Source organism: Ambystoma mexicanum, chromosome 6p (assembly GCF_040938575.1).
Source record: "Ambystoma mexicanum isolate Mex_15411 chromosome 6p, UKY_AmexF1_1, whole genome shotgun sequence".
NCBI lineage: Eukaryota > Metazoa > Chordata > Amphibia > Caudata > Ambystomatidae > Ambystoma > Ambystoma mexicanum.
In genome coordinates, this window is record NC_090935.1 from 27,832,018 (window position 1) to 27,855,779 (window position 23,762).

The 23,762-nt window shown below is 50.7% G+C and overlaps 1 protein-coding gene across 1 annotated transcript in view; it reads right to left on the reverse strand.

Annotated features, from left to right (window-relative positions):
- LOC138511170 (avidin-like) overlaps positions 1–23,762 on the reverse strand; it is a 108,953-nt gene that overhangs the window by 60,540 nt on the left and 24,651 nt on the right. Inside the window, exon 2 of the mRNA XM_069626678.1 lies at positions 5,986–6,199. Coding sequence (XP_069482779.1) covers positions 5,986–6,199 — 214 coding nt within the window. The remainder of the gene's footprint in view (positions 1–5,985; positions 6,200–23,762) is intronic.

A 23,762-nucleotide genomic window follows, 5' to 3' on the forward strand; every position in this document is an offset into this window, starting at 1 on the left:
AATTACCTTAGTGGGCCGTAGAACCAGGAAGTCACTGAGGAAAAAGGCAGGCAGTCCGTGAAGTAGTCCGGGTCAGTAAAGGAGCGGGCGAAACCAAAACCAAAGGAGGATCCAAATGCAGTCCAAATAGAATAGCCAACCGTCGGGAACCAGAAGATCAAAAATAGAGCACTGACTGGATGTCAGAAGGGAATACGGAACGTAACTGCAAGGAGAGTAACGCTACAATTAGCAGCAGAGAACTGTACGAGTAGCGGTGCTTTAAAGTACAGGGGGGCGTGGTTTAGGTGCGCGTTCCTTACGCCTGCAAGGTGTCAGCTGACACGAGACGCGCCGGCGTGTAAACATGCGCCATGGCAACCTGTATCGATTCCAGAGGGGAGCCTGTGAGTGTGCTGTCCTTCGCGTGAAAGCCACGGATGAGCCGGCGCTGTCATTCCGCGTAGAAAACGTAACGCTCAGTAAGTCCTACATCAGTCTCTTCATTCTTACACCCAATGACCAATCCCACATCTCAGTAAGTCCTATATCAGTCTCTTCATTCTTATACCCAATTTCTTATACCCAATGACCAATCCCACATCTCAGTAAGTCCTATATCAGTCTCTTCATTCTTATACCTAATGACCAATCCCACGTCTCAGTAAGTCCTATATCAGTCTCTTCATTCTTATACCCAATGACCAATCCCACATCTCAGTAAGTCCTATATCAGTCTCTTCATTCTTATACCCAATGACCAATCCCACATCTCAGTAAGTCCTATATCAGTCTCTTCATTCTTATACCCAATGACCAATCCCACATCTCAGTAAGTCCTATATCAGTCTCTTCATTCTTATATCCAATGACCAATCCCACATCTCAGTAAGTCCTCTACCAATCCCACATTCATCTCAGTAAGTCCTATATTAGTCTCTTCATCTTTGTACCCAATGACAATCCCACATCTCAGTAAGTCCTATATCAGTCTCTTCATCTTTGTACCCAATGGCCAATCCTACATTTATCTCAGTAAGTCCTTTACCAGTCTCTTCATCTTTGTACCCAATGACCAATCCCACATCTTCCTATATAAATCTCTTCAACTTGATAGCTCCGATTGGTCCAGAGTTTGGTAAGACGCCAGTGTTGGGGCAGATTTCCCTGTTTGTAGTTCTATTCCTGGTCTTGGGCGGTCCCCGCTTATTTTTTCTGGCTTTTCTTGGTTTGGGGTCTTGCTTAATCTCAAGCCTGACACAGAGTGTGCCTCTGGGTTAAGAATCCTTATGACCACTAGATCAGGGATACACTAAAGATACACCCTACCCGCCGAGAGGCAGTACCCTCTCCCTATTGGTCATGTGTCTAGGTTGGCTGTGGCTTTTATTTCCCCGCCTGTGTGCAATGGTTCCAGTGGGTGGTCTACATTTGACTTATCTGGGTCCTTTTTGACCGCCTCCTCCAGTCATCAAGGTAAGGCGGTCATTTTTGCATTGAAGAACTGAGTGGTCACATGACTATCCCTTGTACCCCTTTATGCGTGTGCGAGGAAGGGGCCATCTTTGGTCCCAGGCCTGGGGGCTGTAGTCCTCCTGAAACCAGCTCTGACTGACATATGCAGATCCATGTCTGGGGGAGGCCTTTTCAGAATGCTTGGTTATACTCGAAGGGATGGTTTGCCATTCCTCTGTTTGAATTATTCTTGGTGTGTGATTGGATGCATTGTTCATTCACTGGGTTAAGAGGGGGTTAAAAGCAGAGCCCCTCGCCGACTCACCTTGTGTAAAGCTGGATCTCCAATCATGGACTCTGGAAGATCTGCTCCTCAAAGGAGTTCCTGAGCTCGACACCAGAAACCTTTCTCGTCTGGAACAATCAGACGGCGAAGCTCCGCTTCTCCAAAGAAGATCAGAATGAACCTTCTACGGTGCTCCTTTCCACTCTTCCAGTGGAGACAACTGGATCACAGCTCCTGCTCAACGGCCTCATCTGGCAGACCCAGATTTGGGGTCCCCTTTGCTGCCAGGACTCTGAAGACTCTAAGAGCCGAACCGACTCAAGAACCTTCAACAGAAGACCCCAGGCAAGCACTCTGGTTCCGTACCTTCTCACCTGGGAAGCGCCAGAGGCTGTGCGGGCTCCATTGCTGCGGCCACACTGCCCAACCTTTCTTCCCACTCCATCTTCCGTGGCTGACTTCTCTCTGGTGTGATTTCTTCAACATCCGCTCCCTGCACCACCAGCAACTACCGGCCGCAGCTGCCTCTCCTTTGCACCGGGGAAGCGCCAAATCTGCAATAATCATGTGCCTTGGTGGGGCCATGCTTCCCTCCCAAAGGTGTGGGGGTCCCATCTGCATGAGTCTGCTGTCGCTGGAGCATACGGTGGTCGCAGACAAAACGTGCTCAGCAACCGCCTTTAGACACCTCAAACTACATCCTGCAGAACTGCTTACCCAGCCCAGGATCAGTGGCGGAGCCATCCACTGGTTTGATAGACCTTCAACCCCCCCTCCCCAAATGAAGGAAGTTGAAGGCAGAAGGCAGCACCCCGCTGTGACACTCAGCGCTGAGACTGAGGAGATGGGAAAGGAGAGCTACATCTAAGGATAATAAACTCCTTCAACTGTGAAAGCAAAGTGTGTCTAATTTATAATTAACAGGCAGCCATAACAAATGTACAATGACACAGTGGAAAAGCCTGCCTGGCACATATACACATTACCCCCCCCCCCCCCCCCCCCGTTCCCCCGCCCCCATGTCAAAGGCAAAGACTCAGCAGCTCTGCTCAACTTTCAGATGACTGGCATCGCTTTGTGAAACGGGCCTCTGAATTGGGGGTGAAAGTTGGATCTAATGGGCCAAGGAAGCGCCTCCCACTCTCAGAGAAAAGGGGGAGGATCAACAGAGCAATGGGTCAATGCACCTGTTGCAGCTGTCTATGTGAAACCTGCAGACACCACGTGCACTTCTTGCTATGCTGGGGTCCATAGTCACCTCATTTAACCCCAATCAGGAGCCCGGTCTGCTCCCAGGACAAGTAACCAATCAACACGGACCTCTACGCTTCACGATTGCTCCAGGACAGTTGGGAGCGGAGCCGAGCGACGGCTTAGGCATAGAGTGCAAAGCAATGGCATCCCTGATAGTGGGCATGCAGGAACTTGGGGGAGGGGGGGCACTGGTGGATCACTCATGGCCCCTATCGTTACCCACTTTTTTAAACTGTCCCACAGCACTCCCACATTTTTTAGGCTGGATCTTGGACTCTTTTTAACTTTCCTACTTGGACTGTAAAATGTTACCCCCATTCCTGCTGTTTCATTTTTTCAGGCAGGTCTTTGGTTGTAAAGAGAACTTGTGCTTAAAGGTGATCTGTACTTGCTTCACCGGGATCCCTCTGTTGCCTCTTGGTGTCTTTCTCTTTGCCTTTCCTTAACTGCAAGCATCACATTTGTGCATACATATAGTGTATGGAACTTCCCATATTTGGTATCTAAAGAAAAGTTGGTACTTTCCGCCCCCCCCACCCCTCTCCGCCTCCTGGGAGTTAGGTCTTGGCTCCATTATCACAACTATCACTCGGAGAGCCTGGTGAGCTTGAGAAAATCACTAGCAGTGCAGGAGCCAGGAGGACATACCTGAAGGTACTTCCCATCCCTGTGCCTACTTGCTAACACTGTCTCTTCCTGTCCCATGGCCCTCCCGTTAGTCCCCTGTGGCCAGACCTCACGGGTAGTGTTCCTGGCTATACCTTGAGGAAATCACTAGAAGTGTCAGAGCCAGGAGGACATACCTGAAGGTACTTCCCATCCCTGTGCCTACTTGCTAACACTGTCTCTTCCTGTCCCATGCCCCCCCCCCGTTAGTTACCTGTGGCCTAGTCTCACGGGGAGTGCTCCTGGCTGTACCTTGAGGGTATCACTAGCAGTGACGGAGCCAGAAGGACATACCTGAAGCTACTTCCTGTCCCTGAGCCTACTTGCTAACACTGCCTCATCCTGTCCCATGGCCCTCCCGTTAGTCCCCTGTGGCCAGACCTCACGGGTAGTGTTCCTGGCTATACCTTGAGGGACTCACTAGCAGTGCCAGAGCCAGGAGGACATACCTGAAGCTACTTGCCATCCTTGTGCCTACTTGCTAACACTGCCTCTTCCTGTCCCATGGCCCTACCATTAGTCCCCTGTGGCCAGGCCTCAAGGGGTGTGCTCCTGGCTGTGCCAGGGAGTGCTCCTGGCTGTACCTTGAGTGAATCACTAGCAGTGCAGTAGCCAGGAGGACATACAGTAAATCTAAGTAGAATTGTTGAATATTGTATTGTACATTTCGGGAGGGCTGCTAGGTTTACACGCTCCCTGCATGTAATGGTTGTGTGTCATCATGACTTCTCATGTATAGGATGTCTGTAACTTGATGAATATCTCAGAATAGATCACGAACTGTGTCATTGTGATACGTCACTGGATGGCTTCCCGCTGCCACATGCTAACTCTTTAAAAACGGAAGTCAGCTTTCTCCCGGCTTCCAATCCCATCCCTCCCTATCCTATCTCCTTGCTGCCTGTCCTTCTTACTCTCTCGCCCAAGACTCGAAATCTCGGAGTCTTCTTTGATAGCGACCTACGACTACAACAATTTATCACTACCTCTGCCTCTGCTGCTCCTTTTTTATATTTTTGAACTGTTCATCTTAATTTGAATTAAACCTTATACATGTTAGCAGCCTTACTTATAAAATGATTCTTGAAAAACACGAATAGGTAAAACAAGCGTCACAAATTACATGAATAGTAACACAAATACTTAATTTATAGCATCACAATATAAAATAACAAGAACAATCTAAACTTACGAACATTCGTAAAAAAACAATGATTGCACTAACCCAATTAAAAAGAAAAAAAGCGTAATAATGCTACATTCACAGAAATGGGATCAGTTATGTAAAGCTTTCCCACCATTGCATCACAAAAGATAACGACCAACGACTACAAGAATTCAAACATACCGCTGCCCCTGCTGGTCATATTAACTTCCTCAAAAGTCGGGAAATGTCCCCTTTTCTTACCAACCACTATGCACGCTCATGTTCAGCAAACTTGACTGCTGCCTAAGCTTACACCTTGGCCTTCCTCTCTACTCCTTACTCCCTCGAGATAAAGTCCTCACCATTGCTACGTGCACTCTGTGCAAGCTACCCAGATCCTCCACCACTTCTACACACCAAGAACGTGCTGGTTGGCTCTCCATGCACCTCTCTACTCTACATCCCTACTCCCTTTTTAAGTTCCTTCTCCTAGTATTCAAAGTTATCAATTCTCTTGCTCCTCCGTACCTGTCTGATTGTATCTCAGTTTACTCAGTATCTCGTTTCCTCCGATCCTCACGGTCCCATACCCACCATGTGTCTCTCGCTTCTGCTCTTTCTCCCTTCTTGTGTGCTCCACTGGAACTCTCTGCCTATAACAATCAAAGCCAGCCCAACTGTGGATCTCTTCAAAGCTCGGCTTAAACTACTCTTCCTTGCTAAAGAAGAGACTCATCCTGCCCTCTCCTCTATCCCCCCTACCTGAACCAACAAATGCTTCCAGTGATCCTTAATAATGCCATCTTGTATATTTAATTAGTATTCCTCTTTCGTTTGAAGCACTTGCCCCTTAGTTTAATGTTACCTTTGCAAGTTACCTGTTTTCATCTATTTTACACCCCATGCACTGGCTCAGCACTTATTCTGATGTTTGTGCTATTGTACAGGCCCTCTTTTGGGAATGCCTCGACCATCCATAAATGTGTTATTATAAGACATTTCTGATCGAAATTGACATCCAATTTCTTCAAACAAATACAAATAAAAATATTGGGGAGCATTTTACAAAAGCGGAAGTCGAGGAAACAAAGAGAGGATCGCTCCCAGAAAGTCCTTGCCAGAAACACCCATTGGCCAGAATCACTGACCCTGCAAAATAAGGCATTCAGTACAGTGAGTGGTGGGCACATCGTCCTACCTGTCGACGTCCAGTTCACAGTGAAGCCGAATGTTGGCCCACCTGGATTCTGATCACTTTTCTGCTGATATCCGGAGAGAGGAGAGGTAGAGACTGGTTTTCCGGACACAGATACTGCAGTGTTATATGAGCCTGTGAGCAAACCATCTGTATCCACCTTGGATATTGCCACCTGAGATCCAAGTTCATTTTCCCAGACTCCTGCCAAGTTACACTGAAAGAAGAGCAGACATGTGACACGGGGTGTGAAAAAGCAGAACAAAGTCAGCAAATACCTCCAGAACAGACACCAGTCAGAAGACACCAGGAAGATAAGGCTCCACAAACCAGGCAGGCAACAGGGGGTGAGAAGGATGTGGCTACCAGGCAGAGAACGGACCCAAGAGAAGAACCCAGACATCAGGAACAAAAGAAAGAAAAGAAGGCAGAGAACAGAAGGGAAGTACTAGGACACCAGGCATAGAACAGAAGGGTAGTAACAGTACACCAGGCAGAGAACAGAAGGGAAGTCCCAGGACACCAGGCAGAGAACCGAAGGGAAGTCTCATGACACCAGACAGAGAAAAGACACGAGAAGAACCCAGACCTCAGGAACAGAAGAAGGAATAGAAGGCAGAGAAGAGAAGGGAAGTACTAGGACACTAGGCATAGAACAGAAGGGTAGTAACAGGACACCAGGCAGAGAACAGAAGGGAAGTCCCAGGACACCAGGCAGAGAACCGAAGGGAAGTCCCAGGACACCAGGCAGAGAACCGAAGGGAAGTCCTAGGACAACAGGGAGAGAACAGATACAAGAGAAGAACCGAGACATCAGGAACAGAAGAAGGAATAGAAGGCAGAGAAGAGAAGGGAAGTACTAGGACACCAGGCATAGAACAGAAGGGTAGTCCCAGGACACCAGGCAGAGAACAGACACAAGAGAAGAACCCAGACATCAGGAACAGAAGAAAGAAAAGAAGGCAGTGAACAGAAGGGAAGTACTGGGACACCAGGCAGAGAACCGAAGGGAAGTCTCATGACACCAGACAGAGAAAAGACACGAGAAGACCCCAGACCTCAGGAACAGAAGAAGGAATAGAAGGCAGAGAAGAGAAGGGAAGTACTAGGACACCAGGCATAGAACAGAATGGAAGTCCCAGGACACCAGGCAGAGAACAGACACAAGAGAAGAACCCAGACATCAGGAACAGAAGAAAGAAAAGAAGGCAGTGAACAGAAGGGAAGTACTGGGACACCAGGCATAGAACAGAAGGGACGTCCCATGACACCAGACAGAGAACAGACACAAGAGAAGAACCAAGACATCAGGAACAGAAGAAAGAAAAGAAGGCAGAGAATAGAAGGGAAGTACTAGGACACCAGGCAGAGAACCGAAGAGAAGTCCCAGGACAACAGACAGAGAACAGAAGGGAAGTAACAGGACACCAGGCAGAGAACCAAAGGGAGGTCCCAGTACAACAGGCAGAGAACGGGCCCAAGAGAAGAACTCAGACATCAGTAACAGAAGAAAGAAAATAAGGCAGAGAACAGAAGGGAAGTACTGGGACACCAGACATAGAACAGAAGGGAAGTCCCAGGACACCAGGCAGAGAACAGAAGGGAAGTAACAGGACATCAGACAGAGAACTGAAAGGAAGTCCCAGGAGACCAGGCAGAGAACAGAAGGGAAGTCCCATGACAGCAGACATAGAACAGAAGAAAAGGCCCAGGTAACCAGGCAGAGAACAGAATGGAAACCCGAGGTCACCAGGCAGAGAACAGAAGGGAAGTAACAGGACACAGGCAGAGAACAGAAGAGAAGGCCTAGAACACCAGGCAGTCAACAGAAGAGAAGTCCCAGGAAACCATGCAGAGAACAGAAGAGAAGGCTCAGGACACCAGGCAGAGGACAGAAGGCAAGTACCAGGACACCAGGCAGAGAACAGAAGAGAATGCCCAGGACACAGGAAGAGAACAGAAGAGAAGGCCCAGGACACCAGGCAGAGAAGAGGATGCCCAGGACACCAGGCAGAGAACAGAACAGAAGTCAGAGGTCACCAGTCAGAGAACAGAAGGGAAGTAGCAGGACACCAGGCATAGAACAGAAGGGATGTCCAAGGACACCAGGCAGAGAACAGAAGGGAAGTCCCAGGACACCAGGCAGAGAACAGAAGAGAAGTCCCAGGACACCAGGCAGAGAACAGAAGGGATGTCCCAGGACACCAGACAGGGAACAGAAGGGAAGAACCAGGACACCAGGCAGTGAATAGAAGGGAAATACCAGGATACCAGGCAGCGAACAGAAGGGAAGTAACAGGACACCAGGCAGAGAACAGAAGGGAAGTCACATGACACCAGGCAGAGAACCGAAGGGAAGTAACAGGACACCAGGCAGAGAACCAAAGGGAAGTCCCAGGACAACAGGCAGAGAACGGACCCAAGAGAAGAACTCAGACATCAGTAACAGAAGAAAGAAAATAAGGCAGAGAACAGAAGGGAAGTACTGGGACACCAGGCAGAGAACCGAAGGCAGGTCCTAGGACAACAGAGAGAGAACAGACACAAGAGAAGAGCCCAGACATCAGGAATAGAAGGAAGAAAAAAAGGCAGAGGATAGAAGGGAAGTACCAGGACACCAGGCAGAGAACAGAAGGGAAGTAGCAGGACACAGTCAACAGGAAGAGAAGCCCCAGGACACCAGGCAGAGAACAGAAGAGAAGGCCCAGGACACCAGGCAGAGAACAGAAGAGAAGTCCCAGGACACCAGGCAGCGAATAGGAGGGAAATACCAGGACACCAGGCAGTGAACAGAAGGGAAGTAACAGCACAGTAGACAGAGAAGAGAAGAGAAGTCCCAGGACACCAGGCAGAGAACAGAAGATAAGGCTCAGGACACCAGACAGAGGCTATAAGTGAAGTCCCAGGACACCAGGCAGAGGACAGAAGGGAAGGCTCAGGACACCAGGCAGAAACTAGAAGGGAAGTCCCGGGACACGAGGCAGAGAACAAAAGGGAAGGCTTGGGACACCAGGCAGAGACTAGAAGGGAAGTCTCAGGGCACCAGGCAGAGAATAGAAGGGAAATCACAGGACACCAGGCAGAGAACAGACGGGAAGTCCCATGACAGAAGACAGAGAACAGACACAAGAGAAGAACCCAGACATCAGGAACAGAAGAAAGCAAAGAAGGCAGAGAACAGATGGGAAGTACTAGGACACCAGGCATAGAACAGAAGGGAAGTAACAGGACACCAGGCGGAGAACTGAAGGGAAGTCCCAGGAGACCAGGCAGAGAACAGAAGGGAAGTCCCATGACAGCAGACAGAGAACAGAAGAAAGGGCCCAGGATACCAGGCAGAGAACAGAACAGAAGCCTGAGATCACCAGGCAGGGAACAGAAGGGAAGTAACAGGACACAGGCAGAGAACAGAACAGAAGTCCCAGGACACCATGCAGAGAACAGAAGAGAAGGCTCAGGACACCAGGCAGAGGACAGAAGGCAAGTACCAGGACACCAGGCAGAGAAAAGAAGAGAATGCCCAGGACACAGGAAGAGAACAGAAGAGAAGGCCCAGGACAACAGGCAGAGAAGAGAATACCCAGGACACCAGGCAGAGAACAACACGGAAGTCAGAGGTCACCAGTCAGAGAACAGAAGGGAAGTAGCAGGACACCAGGCATAGAACAGAAGGGATGTTCCAGGACACCAGACAGGGAACAGAACGGAAGTACCAGGACACCAGGCAGCGAATAGAAGGGAAATACCAGGACACCAGGCAGCAAACAGAAGGGAAGTAGCAGTACAGTAGGCAGAGAAGAGAAGAGAAGTCCCAGGACACCAGGCAGAGAACAGAAGATAAGGCTCAGGACACCAGACAGAGGCTATAAGTGAAGTCCCAGGAAAGTAGGCAGAGGTCAGAAGAGAAGTTCGAGGACACCAGGCAGAGAACAGAAGGGAAGGCTCAGGACACCAGGCAGAGACTAGAAGGGAAGTCCCGGGACACCAGGCAGAGGACAGAAAAGAAGTCCCAGGCCACTAGGCAGAGAACAGAAGAGAAGTACCAGGACAGCAAGCAGAGAACAGAAGAGAAGTCCCAGGACACCAGGCAGAGAACATAAGGGAAGTACTAGGACTCCAGGCATAGAACAGAAGGGAAGTAACAGGACACCAGGCAGAGAACAGAAGGGAAGTCCCATGACAGCAGACAGAGAACAGAAGAGAAGGCCCAGGATACCAGGCAGAGAACAGAAGGGAAGTAGCAGGACACGGGCAGCGAACAAAAGAGAAGACCTAGAACACCAGGCAGAGAACAGAAGAGCAGTCCCAGGACACCATGCAGAGAACAGAAGAGAATGCCCAGGACACCAGGCAGAGAACAGAACGGAAGTCAGAGGTCACCAGTCAGAGAACAGAAGGGAAGTAGCAGGACACCAGGCATATAACAGAAGGGATGTCCCAGGACACCAGGCAGAGAACAGAAGGGAAGTACCAGGACACCAGGCAGAGAACAGAAGGGAAGTAGCAGGACACAGTCAACAGGAAGAGAAGTCCCTGGAAACCAGGCAGAGAACAGAAGAGAAGGCCCAGGACACAAGGCAGAGAACAGAAGAGAAGTCCCAGGACACCAGGCAGAGAACAGAAGGGAAGTACCAGGACACCAGGCACAGAACAGAAGGGAAGTACCAGGACATCAGTCAGCGAACAGAAGGGAAGTACAAGGACACCAGGCAGCGAACAGAAGGGAAGTAGCAGGACAGTAGGCAGAGAAGAGACAAGAAGTCCCTGGACACCAGGCAGAGAACAGAAGAGAAGTTCGAGGACACCAGGCAGAGAACAGAAGGGACGGATCAGAACACCAGACAGAGGCTAGAAGTGAAGTCTCAGGACACCAGGAAGAGGACAGAAGAGAGGTTCGAGGACACCAGGCAGAGAACAGAAGGGAAGGCTCAGGACACCAGGCAGAGAACAGAAGGGAAGGCTCAGGACACCAGGCAGAGGACAGAAGAGACGTCCAAGGACACCAGGCAGAGAACAGAAGGGAAGGCTCAGGACACCAGGCATAGACTAGAAGGGATGTCCCAGATACCAGGCAGAGAACAGAAGAGATGTCTGAGGACACCAGGCAGAGAACAGAAGAGAAGTACCAGGACAGCAGGCAGAGAACAGAAGGGAAGGCTCAGGACACCAGGCAGAGGACAGAAGAGACGTCTAAGGACACCAGGCAGAGAACAGAAGGGAAGGCTCAGGACACCAGACAGAGGCTAGAAGTGAATTCTCAGGACACCAGGCAGAGAACAGAAGAGAGGTTCGAGGACACCAGGCAGAGAACAGAAGGGAAGGCTCAGGACACCAGGCAGAGGACAGAAGAGACGTCTAAGGACACCAGGCAGAAAAGAGGACAGAAAAGGTTACTTGGTTATGTTGTTCTGGGTAGGGATGTTCTGAACCTTTGGGCAGGTTTTATTTCACTTCAACATGTCCCAGAATCCCTCCTCCACTCTCTATGCCAGAGTGGGATTTTTAGATACCGTTGCTAATTAGTCCTCCATGTTGTTCTTAACCTTGAAAAATAAAAGGCGTGGCAAATTAACCTGAGTTTCTACCAAATAGTAGCCTCCATGTTTCTTTTTGTGACAAATATCATTCACTCCCCTTTTTAGCGTATCATTTTAACTTACAATATGTAAGACCGCCTTTCAGATATGGCTTCCTCCCCCAAAAGGTGATCTGAAGCTCTGCCTCATTCGGGTCCATTGAAGAGGAGAAAGACAGCAGCTGTGTGCCTCTCTCCTCCCAGTCGGTGCTAGAGCAGCAGACTGAGGGCGTGTGTACGTCATCACGCAACAATGTGCCTGTGTAAGGGGCATGACAGGGAGGGCGTCAGATAACGTCCTCGCCTGGGGAAAAACTGCGCTGCCTGGCCAAGCAAGGCTGGGTACTGGGGTTGTGCCTTGGCTGCAGGGCCCTAGGTGAATTGGTGCACCTCTCCACCCCACGCACTGAGGGGCAGAAGTGCCACATTTCTTTTCTAACTCCCCTCTCCGGCGCCTGACAGGGAGTTAATCACTAGAATAGGGCGCTAGGGCGCTCGTGCTAATGCATGAGTGCCGTATTCCAATGAAATCCTCCTCGCTCCTGCATCAGAGTGGGGAGTTAATCACTAGAATAGGGCGCTCGTGTCAATGCATGAGTGCCGTGTTCCAATGAAATCCTCCTCGCTCCTGCATCAGAGTGGGGAGTTAATCACTAGAATAGGGCGCTCGTGCCAATGCATGAGTGCCGTATTCCAATGAAATCCTCCCCGCTCCTGCATCAGAGTGGGGAGTTAATCACTAGAATAGGGCGCTCGTGCCAATGCATGAGTGCCGTATTCCAATGAAATCCTCCCCGCTCCTGCATCAGAGTGGGGAGGTAATCACTAGAATAGGGCGCTCGTGCCAATGCATGAGTGCCGTATTCCAATGAAATCCTCCCCACTCATCAGAGTGGGGAGGTAATCACTAGAATAGGACGCTCGTGCTAATGCATGAGTGTCGTATTCCAATGAAATCCTCCCCACTCATCAGAGTGGGGAGGTAATCATCTGAATAAGGGGGCTGATGCAAAGCATCCGCACCCTATTGTTATTAAATGCGCCCAGCCACTGCAGCATTTAATAACAAAAGGTCACCTGCAGCGCCTTCTCCCACTATGCCAGCTCGGAGGAGCCCTTGAACCTTGAAAGACTCCCCCGAGGTGGCATGGTGGGGGGGGCTAATGGCGCCCCGGGCGGTCGTCTGGTTCACCCTGCCCTAAGGCCGGCGCTGCTTGGCTGCTTTGTGGGCATTCTGACCTATGGGTATTGGTGAGGTCTTTGGAAGGGCAAGGCTTAAGGATCATAGCAGGGGTTGCTGCGGGCACACACTCTGCTTGCTGGCATGGAAGCCCCCCGTGTAGACACACCCTGGCGTCAGTACTGGTGAATGCTTGCGTGGGCACCTAGATCAACATCATAGGTTGGGTTGAAAGGGGCTGCAGTGGACTAATGTGACTGACCAGCGCACCTGCCCCTTCCTAGGCCTCTGTGTGCATAGCTCTGTCAGAGTGTGTCCCTGTGGGTTTGGGTACATGTCTATGTGTCTCTGACTGTATGAGATCCTATCTGTGATTCCCAGGATTTTTCCATTTGTGTGCATGTGCCAAGCCTGATCCATCAACTCTCTAACCTGAGTATTGTGTGGCTGGCAGCAGTCCTGCAACCGGCCTCACTGGTGCAATGGTACCCCAGCGCCATGTTGTATGCCGCAGTCATTCGGACTTGCTTTGTTGCAGGCCAGGGCCCTGTGAGGCTGTGGGGACACAGCCTGGGGGATGGAGCACCTTGGATGCCGGCAGGATGGTGGGTGCCTGGGCTGAACCCAGGACACCGGGCTGTTCTGGGGGGGCTGGACCAGCAGGGACCTGCAGGCCGGTGTTCACACAGCGTGGGCTTGCAGGCCCGGAATGAGAGACGGAGACAACAGATGTTCCGTGGTTGGAGACTGCAGCTGTTCTGATGCACGTGCCTGCAGGGGCTCCTTTTATTAGCATGGCCCATCTTAAATGGGAAATACACGTGGGAGGGACACATTATATTTAAAGGGCAATGCACTTGCGAGGGTCACACATCACACCATTCCTTTTTCATAATGAACTTACACATTGCGAAAACAATAATGATTCCCCCTTACCCTGTTAGAGAACAACAATACGGGGATCACTTGGGAATTATGGGGTAGACAGAGAGTAGGATATGCCACTGACACACACATAGGGACTGAGGTAGGGTAGTTGCAGACATGAAACACATTAACACACTCTAAACATACTCAGTGGGTGACAGTCCTAGTTGGTGAACGCCCAGTGGAATGGTGGCAGTTTGGCCACCTTTTACAAGACTCTTTATTACCCTGGGGTAAGTGGAACTGCCCGAAGAAATAGGAACGGATTCCCTTCGTTCATGAGTGTGCTCACTCGTAACTCTCCTTCCAGAGTGGCACTTTCATTCAATTAGCATAGATTCCTTTACTTCAGTGTCATTACACTTCAATCGCAGAATAGAAGACGAAAGTAGTTGTTTAGTTTCTCAAATATCTTGTATTATTTAGTCTTTGCCTGACTCATCATTGCATTTCGGACTTCCGTCCGGACTTCCGTCCATCTTCAGGGCTCTTCGGCACTATATATTGATTATCTGTCACCAACAGTTTTATAATTCCACACAGATATGATATTACATAATTTCCCAAAGTATTGAGCAGAGTGGAGTAATGCCCCAATTGTCCATATCAAACATTTCATATTGGATTGCCGATCCAGAGTCAGTAACATCAAAAATGATGTAATAGCACATATCAGACAATAGTTGTAATCCAAAGGTGAGGTTGAACAAAAAAGAAAGAAAACAGCAATCAATTCAATGTAATGTCAATACCTGTAAAGCTTCGACTACCCCGAAACTTTCCACTGTCCTAAATAAATTAATCACAAGAAGGTAACTCAGAAGTGTCATAAGTCTCTTGGCAAAAAATAGTACTCAAGTATGAAAGAGAGAGAGCCAGCTCTCTGCTTGCCAGGTAGAGAACCTATTCAGCTCATTCATTCACCTCACTCTGCCCTCTTGATCAACACTAGCAAGCTCCCTGGTGGCCGCTTACCTCAAATGCCTCAGGTACCTCAAAGGAGCCTCGGTACGGGGGGGTGGGGGGGGGGTGGGGGGGGGGGGGGGTGTGGGTGTGTGTGTGTGTGTGTGTGTGTGTGTGTGTGTGTGTGTGTGTGTGTGTGTGTGTGTGTGTGTGTGTGTGTGTGTGTGTGTGTGTGTGTGTGTGTGTGTGTGTGTGTGTGTGTGTGTGTGTGTGTGTGTGTGTGTGTGTGTGTGTGTGTGTGTGTGTGTGTGTGTGTGTGTGTGTGTGTGTGTGTGTGTGTGTGTGTGTGTGTGTGTGTGTGTGTGTGTGTGTGTGTGTGTGTGTGTGTGTGTGTGTGTGTGTGTGTGTGTGTGTGTGTGTGTGTGTGTGTGTGTGTGTGTGTGTGTGTGTGTGTGTGTGATCCTCACCACGCCCGCGCGTTGTAAATAGAACATTCTAATCCTGTTATCTCCCTCGATTCTCATCTGATCGTATATTTACCACTTCTGGGATACTTTGAACAGTGCATGGGAAAGTGTGCTATCTACACCTTTTTTACATCCCCTTCTTTACGTTTCGTGTGCCTGATCGTGATCCTAATGACATATTGCGCATGCGCGCAAGTATAGCGTTTTTGATCTTTGTTTTGCTTTACTGCGCTTGCGCGCGGTCCGCATTGATATCCTGGCTCGCTATGGACATGCCTCTGGATCTGTACCTCTCTGAACTAAATACTAATCTTTATCTACATATACAGTACCTCGCAATATGCTCGATCACAATGTTATTCATAACTTTACCCACATCACCTAGTCAAACAGGTGCCTTATTTATACCATTTGTGCTACAATGTGTCTATGTGTTCTAAGGCTATCTTAATTCAACGTTAATAGCTCGTATCAGAAAAAAGTGTACATGATTGTGATGCTATTCTCCATCGATCAGGACCCTAGGTGTGATTCTTTCTCAAATTGAATTCCCACATAGGGTGAACAAAGCTATCACTGCCTTACATCCCACAAGGACAGTTAATCCTTTATGGGACATACCATGTGGCCTTAAGATGGCTCATTCAATGAGCAATTCCAAATATCAAGTTCATTTTGCTTCATTTGCTGCAGAAATTACAGGAAACATAAAAAGTTAATCTCTTTGTTGATACTCCCTGGTCTGAGGGAGTCAAGGCGAACAATCCAGTATGACTCCTGTTGGTTTAATCGTCTCCCAAGATCTTCGTGTGCACGTTGTTGTTTGATGACTTCCAAGACTTGTATTTATATCTGACTGATATTATGTTTCATCTGGTTCCAATGTCTGGTGCTGCAGAATTCACATTGTTTGTCCCTATGCAAGATCTATGTTCATTCCAGCGTAGGTTTCCAGGTCTTTTTGTTTGGCCAACGTAGTAAATGCCACAAGGGCATTTGATCTGATATATATTAGGTGCATTGCCTGTTGCGTAACTTTTAAGTTTGATCTTTTCTCCTGTGCGGGGTGGTTAATAGTATCTCCTTTAGTTACAAAGTTACAGTTGCTACAATGTAAGCATGGGAAAGCTCCTTTTCTTGTAGTTTCAGGTCTCTTCATCCCGGGTCTGGTCTTCACTAGTTTGTCTCTTAAATTAGCACTTCTTTTGTAAGCAAACATTGGTATCTCCTTAAAGAGATGTACCACTCTTGTATCATTTGCCAATGTACACCAGTTCTTTTGAATAACATGAGACATAGACCATAGATGGTGTGATTTTTTCTTTAGCTGTCATTCTGTTTGTTGAGGTTACTAGGCGTTCTTATCTCTAGGGGTTTATATCCTCTCGCTACAAATCATTCGCCCATATTTTTGATCTCTTTCTCACACATAGCTGGGTCATTCACTATGCGTTTCACTCTCATCATTCATAGCTGGGTCATTCACTATGCGTTTCACTCTCATCATTTGACTGTAGGGTAGATTTCTGATCAAACTTGGTTGATGAAAGCTTAGGCGGTGCAATAAGTTGTTACGATCTGTTTCCTTTCTGTAGATATTTGTTCGGTAACCGCCTTCATGGACTTGAATTGAAACATCTAGAAAGTGAATATTTGTTCTTGAAATCTCATGTGTGAATTGTATTCGCTGGTCAATGCTATTAAGATAAATGAAAAACTCTTGTAGTGATTCCAAAAATATCATCTATAAACCGGGCCCACATGGAGATGTAGTTTCTACATATTGCATGTTCTAACACGTATTCTTTTTCAAACGTATGCATGAAAGTGTTTGCATACGTCGGGACCATTGATGCGCCCATGGCCGTTCCAGATGTCTGTATAAATAATTTGTTTTTGTATTGGAAATACGAATTTTCAGAGAAACTGACACCACTGAATGACCATTGCTAGCTGCTGGCAACATTTAGAGCATGCCTACAAACCACGGGAGCACAGCTTCACATCCATTTAACTGGGACAACTTTAAGCACATAATCTACATGCAGGCTCACAGCATCTAACACATGTTTGCTGAGTCTCTTCCGAGCACTTGCAGGATGGCAGGAGACCAGTTCACTTGCCTCCAGCGTCTGGTCAGGATAGTCACTCCCACAGTCCCGGTCCATTGATGATACAGTTTAAAGGCCGGCAAAGCTGCACCTGGGGACACCAGGGGCCACATCAGCTTAGTCCCTTGAAGTTAGGGCAGGCAGCGAGATGCGCGTACCAGTTGCCTCTGGGCTGCGCCACATTCTGGCTCAGTCAGTCCCTTGATGTTGGGACATGGTAGCAAGAGGTGGGTAGCAGGGTGTCTAGGCTGCACCACATTCAGGCTAAGTCAGTCTCTTGATATTGGGGCAGCAGCGAGATGCGGGTAGCAGGGCATCTAGGCTGCGCCACATTCAGGCTCAGTCAGTCTCTTGATGTTGGGGCAGCAGCCTGATGCGGGTACCAGTTTCCTCTGGGCTGCGCCACATTCTGGCTCAGTCAGTCCCTTGATGTTGGGACATGGTAGCAAGAGGTGGGTAGCAGGGCATCTAGGCTGCTCCACATTCAGGCTCAGTCAGTCTCTTGATGTTGGGGCAGCAGCGAGATGCAGGTAGCAGGGCGTCTAGTCTGCGCCACATTCAGGCTCAGTCAGTCCCTTGATGTTGGGGCAGGTCAGCAAGACGCAGATAGCAGGGCGTCTAGGCTGCGCCACATTCAGGCTCAGTCGGTCTCTTGATGTTGGGGCAGGTCAGCAAGACGCAGATAGCAGGGCGTCTAGGCTGCGCCACATTCAGGCTCAGTCGGTCTCTTGATGTTGAGGCAGCAGCAAGATGTGGGCAGCAGGGCGTCTAGGCTGTGCCACATGATGTTGACAGGGCATGGGTGGCAGCATGTTACTCATCCCCCTTTCCTTGGCCACACTCCCCCAGGCAGGAGTTGTTAAACTGTAATGTAATCGCACAGCCCGAATGCCACGTTATGTATGTTGGCCGTAAGCAAATTGCATCATGCAACGAATACCGTGAACCATGAAGCCCAAATGTGGCCAGTAGGAATTCATTTTGTAATTGTCCGCCATTTTCTTTTCTCATGTAGCGCTTTGCAAACTGTATTCTGTGCTTCAGACTCACACATGGTGCGAGGCCACAGCTTGAACTCTGAATCCTGTTTAGACAGGAATGTGAAACCCTGCAGAAATACAATGTTTTATTATTCGGTAAAGCCTTGAAGCTGTACAAGAGCTGCGGCTAATCTGAGGCCCAGGTGCCAGCCTGTCTTGCAAGCGCTGTCGTAGAAGGCAGTTAACTGAGAATTATATGCAACTAACGGTGCTCCTTCACGGAGGATGGTATTTCCCTGCTTCAGAACTGTCTGACCCTTAGCCCATGAGCGCAGCAACCAGATAACATTGTTGGAATGTCTCCCTGCTAGAACATGATATCCTTCCTTGTGCCAGTGTCACGTGTTCCCCAAAACAGTAAGCTGTCTCTGCAAAACTCAGCTAGAAATACTGAATGTTTAGACTGAATGAAGTTACGTGCCTAACTGTCAATTACTGAACCCTAGCTTGCACGTCATGTATATGGGTGGTCCGAATAATGATGTACAATGATGATGTATTATGTATATATATTACTGCTTCATCAACAGCTCGCTCTCTCTCTCCTCTCACAGTGTTTTTGAGCACACGTCGTGAGGTGTTGAGACCCGATACGGGTGATCGCGATACTCTGAATAAAACCAGACTTGTTTGGGAACAAACCTCACAACTGGTGTGTCATTTAGTATATGCTTATGGTGCCTTTATTCCATATGTGGTCTTACAGAGTGTCACTTTCCTGCAGTGTCACCGGAGGGCGCACAAGCACTCGTGCAAAGCTGTAACCCTCACTTGCCCATTGCACCGCTTGTTGGTGGCGGGTGTTAGGGCCTCCTTAGCCAGACACAGGTTTGTCGCGGTGTCTGGGCCACCTCTTAACCTCCCCCAGGTGGGAGTGTTGCTCTCCCTTTCTTTTTCCTGCAACCACTGTGGAAGAGTGTCACAGAGGGCAGGGCGTCGCTGGTAGCAGGGCATTAAGACCACTTGCTGTGCAAGCAGGGCGACACTAGTGGCAGATCATTGAGGCCACTTGATGTTTAGTCCTCTCCAGCAGGCAGAAGTGTGGGCAGGACGCTGCCAGCAGCAGAGGGCGCACACCAGTGGTATGGTGACACTAGTGGTAGGGCCGTGGGCAGGACACTGCCAGCAGCAGAGGGCGCACACCAGTGGTAGGGTGACATTGGGGGAGGGTGTCACTGGGGCCACTGGTTGGCATTGCACTGCCAGCAGTAGAGGGCGCCCACCAGTGGCAGGGTGTCACTGGAGCCACTGGATGGCATTGCACTGCCAGCAGTAGAGGGCGCCCACCAGTGGAAGGGTGTCACTGGAGCCACTGGTTGGCATTGCACTGCCAGCAGTAGAGGGCGCACACCAGTGGCAGGGTGTCACTGGAGCCACTGGTTGGCATTGCACTTCCAGCAGTAGAGGGCGCCCACTAGTTGCAGGGTGTCACTGGAGCCACTGGTTGGCATTGCACTGCCAGCAGTAGAGGGTGCCCACCAGTGGCAGGGTGTCACTGGTGCCACTTGATGCTCCTTTTGCTCCCCCAGGCCGGAGTAGTTGGCATTGCACTGCCAGCAGTAGAGGGCGCCCACCAGTGGCAGGGTGTCACTGGTGCCACTGGTTGGCATTGCACTGCCAGCAGTAGAGGGCGCACACCAGTGGCAGGGTATCACTGGAGCCACTGGTTGGCATTGCACTGCCAGCAGTAGAGGGCGCACACCAGTGGCAGGGTGTCACTAGAGCCACTGGTTGGCATTGCACTGCCAGCAGTAGAGGGTGCCCACCAGTGGCAGGGTGTCACTGGTGCCACTTGATGCTCCTTTTGCTCCCCCAGGCAGGAGTAGTTGGCATTGAACTGCCAGCAGTAGAGGGCGCCCACCAGTGGCAGGTGGTCACTGGGGCGACTTGTTGGCATTGCACTGCCAGCAGTAGAGGGCGCCCACCAGTGGCAGGGTGTGACTGGGGCGAGTAGATGCTCCTTTTGCTTCCCCAGGCAGGAGTAGTTGGCATTGCACTGCCAGCAGTAGATGGCGCCCGCCAGTGGCAGGGTGTCACTGGAGCCACTGGTTGGCATTGCACTGCCAGCAGTAGAGGGTGCACCCCAATGGCAGGGTGTCACTGGAGCCACTGGTTGGCATTGCACTGCCAGCAGTAGAGGGCGCCCACCAGTGGCAGGGTGTCACTGGGGCGACTTGTTGGCATTGCACTGCCAGCAGTAGAGGGCGCCCACCAGTGGCAGGGTGTCACTGGAGCCACTGGTTGGCATTGCACTGCCAGCAGTAGAGGGCGCCCACCAGTGGCAGGGTGTTACTGGAGCCACTGGTTTGCATTGCACTGCCAGCAGTAGAGGGTGCCCACCAGCGGCAGGGTGTCACTGGAGCCACTGGTTGGCATTGCACTGCCAGCAGTAGAGGGCGCCCACCAGTGGCAGGGTGTCACTGGGGCGACTTGTTGGCATTGCACTGCCAGCAGTAGAGGGCGCCCACCAGTGGCAGGGTGTCACTGGAGCCACTGGTTGGCATTGCACTGCCAGCAGTAGAGGGCGCCCACCAGTGGCAGGGTGTCACTGGGGCGACTTGTTGGCATTGCACTGCCAGCAGTAGAGGGCGCCCACCAGTGGCAGGGTGTCACTGGAGCCACTGGTTGGCATTGCACTGCCAGCAGTAGAGGGCGCCCACCAGTGGCAGGGTGTTACTGGAGCCACTGGTTTGCATTGCACTGCCAGCAGTAGAGGGCGCCCACCAGCGGCAGGGTGTCACTGGAGCCACTGGTTGGCATTGCACTGCCAGCAGTAGAGGGCGCCCACCAGCGGCAGGGTGTCACTGGAGCCACTGGTTGGCATTGCACTGCCAGCAGTAGAGGGTGCCCACCCGTGGCAGGGTGTCACTGGTGCCACTTGATGCTCCTTTTTCTCCCCCAGGCAGGAGTAGTTGGCATTTAACTGCCAGAAGTAGAGGGCGCCCACCAGTGGCAGGTGGTCGCTGGGGCGACTTGTTGGCATTGCACTGCCAGCAGTAGAGGGCGCCCGCCAGTGGTAGGGTGTCACTGGAGCCACTGGTTGGCAATGCACTGCCAGCAGTAGAGGGTGCACCCCAATGGCAGGGTGTCACTGGAGCCACTGGTTGGCATTGCACTGCCAGCAGTAGAGGGCGCCCACCAGCGCCAGGGTGTCACTGGAGCCACTGGTTTGCATTGCACTGCCAGCAGTAGAGGGCGCCCACCAGCGGCAGGGTGTCACTGGGGCGAGTTGTTGGCATTGCACTGCCAGCAGTAGAGGGCGCACACCAGTGGCAGGGTGTCACTGGTGCCACTGGATGGTCCTTTTGCTCCCCCAGGCTGGAGTAGTTGGCATTGCACTGCCAGCCCACCAGTGGCAGGGTGTCACTGGAGCCACTGGTTGGCATTGCACTGCCAGCAGTAGAGGGCGCCCACCAGTGGCAGGGTGTCACTGGTGCCACTGGATGGTGGGTGCCTGGGCTGAACCCAGGGCACCTGGCTGGTCTGGGGGGCCCAGACCAGCAGGGACCTGCAGGGCCGTGATCACACGGCGTGGGCCTGCGGGCCCAGAACGGGAGACAGAGACAACAGATGTTCCGTGGTTGGAGTCTGCAGCCGTCCTGATGCACCCCCTGCAGGGGCTCCTTCTATTAGCTTGGGCCTCTTAGTGAGATATCCACTGTCAGCTCACTAGTGCAAGGGTTGAGTGTGGGGGGGTCTTAGAGGGACGTTCACTGTCAGATCTTTGTTATGTTACGTTATGAAAACGTATATACCGCAGCTGAAACCCGAGGGGGCCACGTGAAAGGAAAAGGGCTCAACAACCTGAAAGAAGAAAAAACACAAAGTTAGTCATGAAACAAAAAAGTGTTCAAAGCTTTACGAAAACATACGTGATGCTCAATAATGCGAAGATGTCCACAAAATGGGAACAACTACGGAAAAGGCTCTACCACCAACTGTGGATTTACGAACAGGGGGGTCATGAAGCAGGAAATGATTCGCAGAATGAAGATTCTCAGGGGGTCATACCTCCTGATCTTCAGACAGTGACAGGCAGCTCCAAAACCATGGAGGGCCCCACGAACCCTACAATAGGAAGCCAGCGCAGCTTGCGATGCCCAATAGAGGTTCGGGGGGATTTAGGGAATACGGGGTGCCGCATTTGGCACAACTTTAGGTTGAGCAAGTAGGATGGCGTCCCCATAACCGAGGAAGGAACCACAAGCTGCCTAGCTCGGCCGGCACAAAAGGAGTATTTTCAGTTTGAAGTGGGCAGTGCTGCATCTAGCCTCAATCTGAGGCACGACCGAAAGTGATGACGCAATTATGTTGCCCACGTTTTTTACAGTCGTGACTGGGGTGGGAAGTGGGTTCAGAGCAGAAGGCCAGAGATCAGCCGACCAAGGAGAATCTGCCAACGAATCAGCACCCAGCAGCACGACCTCTGTCTCTTCAGCGTTAAGTTTGAGCCAGTTCCTCCGCATCCAGTCTCCAACGTCAGACAGAACATGTCGCCAACTGGCAGCCGCAGACACCCGAGCATGGTCCATACGCTGGCAGCCGCAGACACCCGAGCATGGTCCATACGCTGGCAGCCGCAGACACCTGAGCATGGTCCATACGCTGGCAGCCGCAGACACCCGAGCATGGTCCATACGCTGGCAGCCGCAGACACCTGAGCATGGTCCATACGCTGGCAGCCGCAGACACCTGAGCATGGTCCATACGCTGGCAGCCGCAGACACCCGAGCATGGTCCATACGCTGGCAGCCGCAGACACCTGAGCATGGTCCATACGCTGGCAGCCGCAGACACCCGAGCATGGTCCATACGCACAACGAATTCTGTATCGTCTGCATAGCAAAAAAACTCTATGTGCATGAACACGTTTGGCCAAAGGAAGCAGGTAAATAACAATGGCGAAACCGTCGAACCTTGGGGGTCTCCAACAATAAGAGGAACAGGAGTAGAGGAAACAATGGGGGGAACAGTGACTGGGTTCTGTCAGACAAAAAGGACTGAAACCAGTCTAGGACCGAGGCATCAATTCCAATCTCCCTCAAGCGTTGCACAGAATATCGTGGTCAATAGTGTCAAATGCCGCAGAGAGGTCTAATAAAATGAGGACGCCACCGCCACCTTGATCACGTATCAGGGAGTGTCAAATGCCGCAGAGAGGTCTAATGAAATGAGAACGCCAACGCCAGCTTGATCACGTATCAGGGAGTGTCAAATGCCGCAGAGAGGTCTAATAAAATGAGAACGCCAACGCCACCTTGATCACGTATCAGGGAGTGTCAAATGCCGCAGAGAGGTCTAATAAAATGAGGACGCCACCGCCACCTTGATCACGTATCAGGGAGTGTCAAATGCCGCAGAGAGGTCTAATGAAATGAGAACGCCAACGCCACCTTGATCACGTATCAGGGAGTGTCAAATGCCGCAGAGAGGTCTAATGAAATGAGAACGCCAACGCCACCTTGATCACGTATCAGGGAGTGTCAAATGCCGCAGAGAGGTCTAATAAAATGAGAACGCCAACGCCACCTTGATCACGTATCAGGGAGTGTCAAATGCCGCAGAGAGGTCTAATGA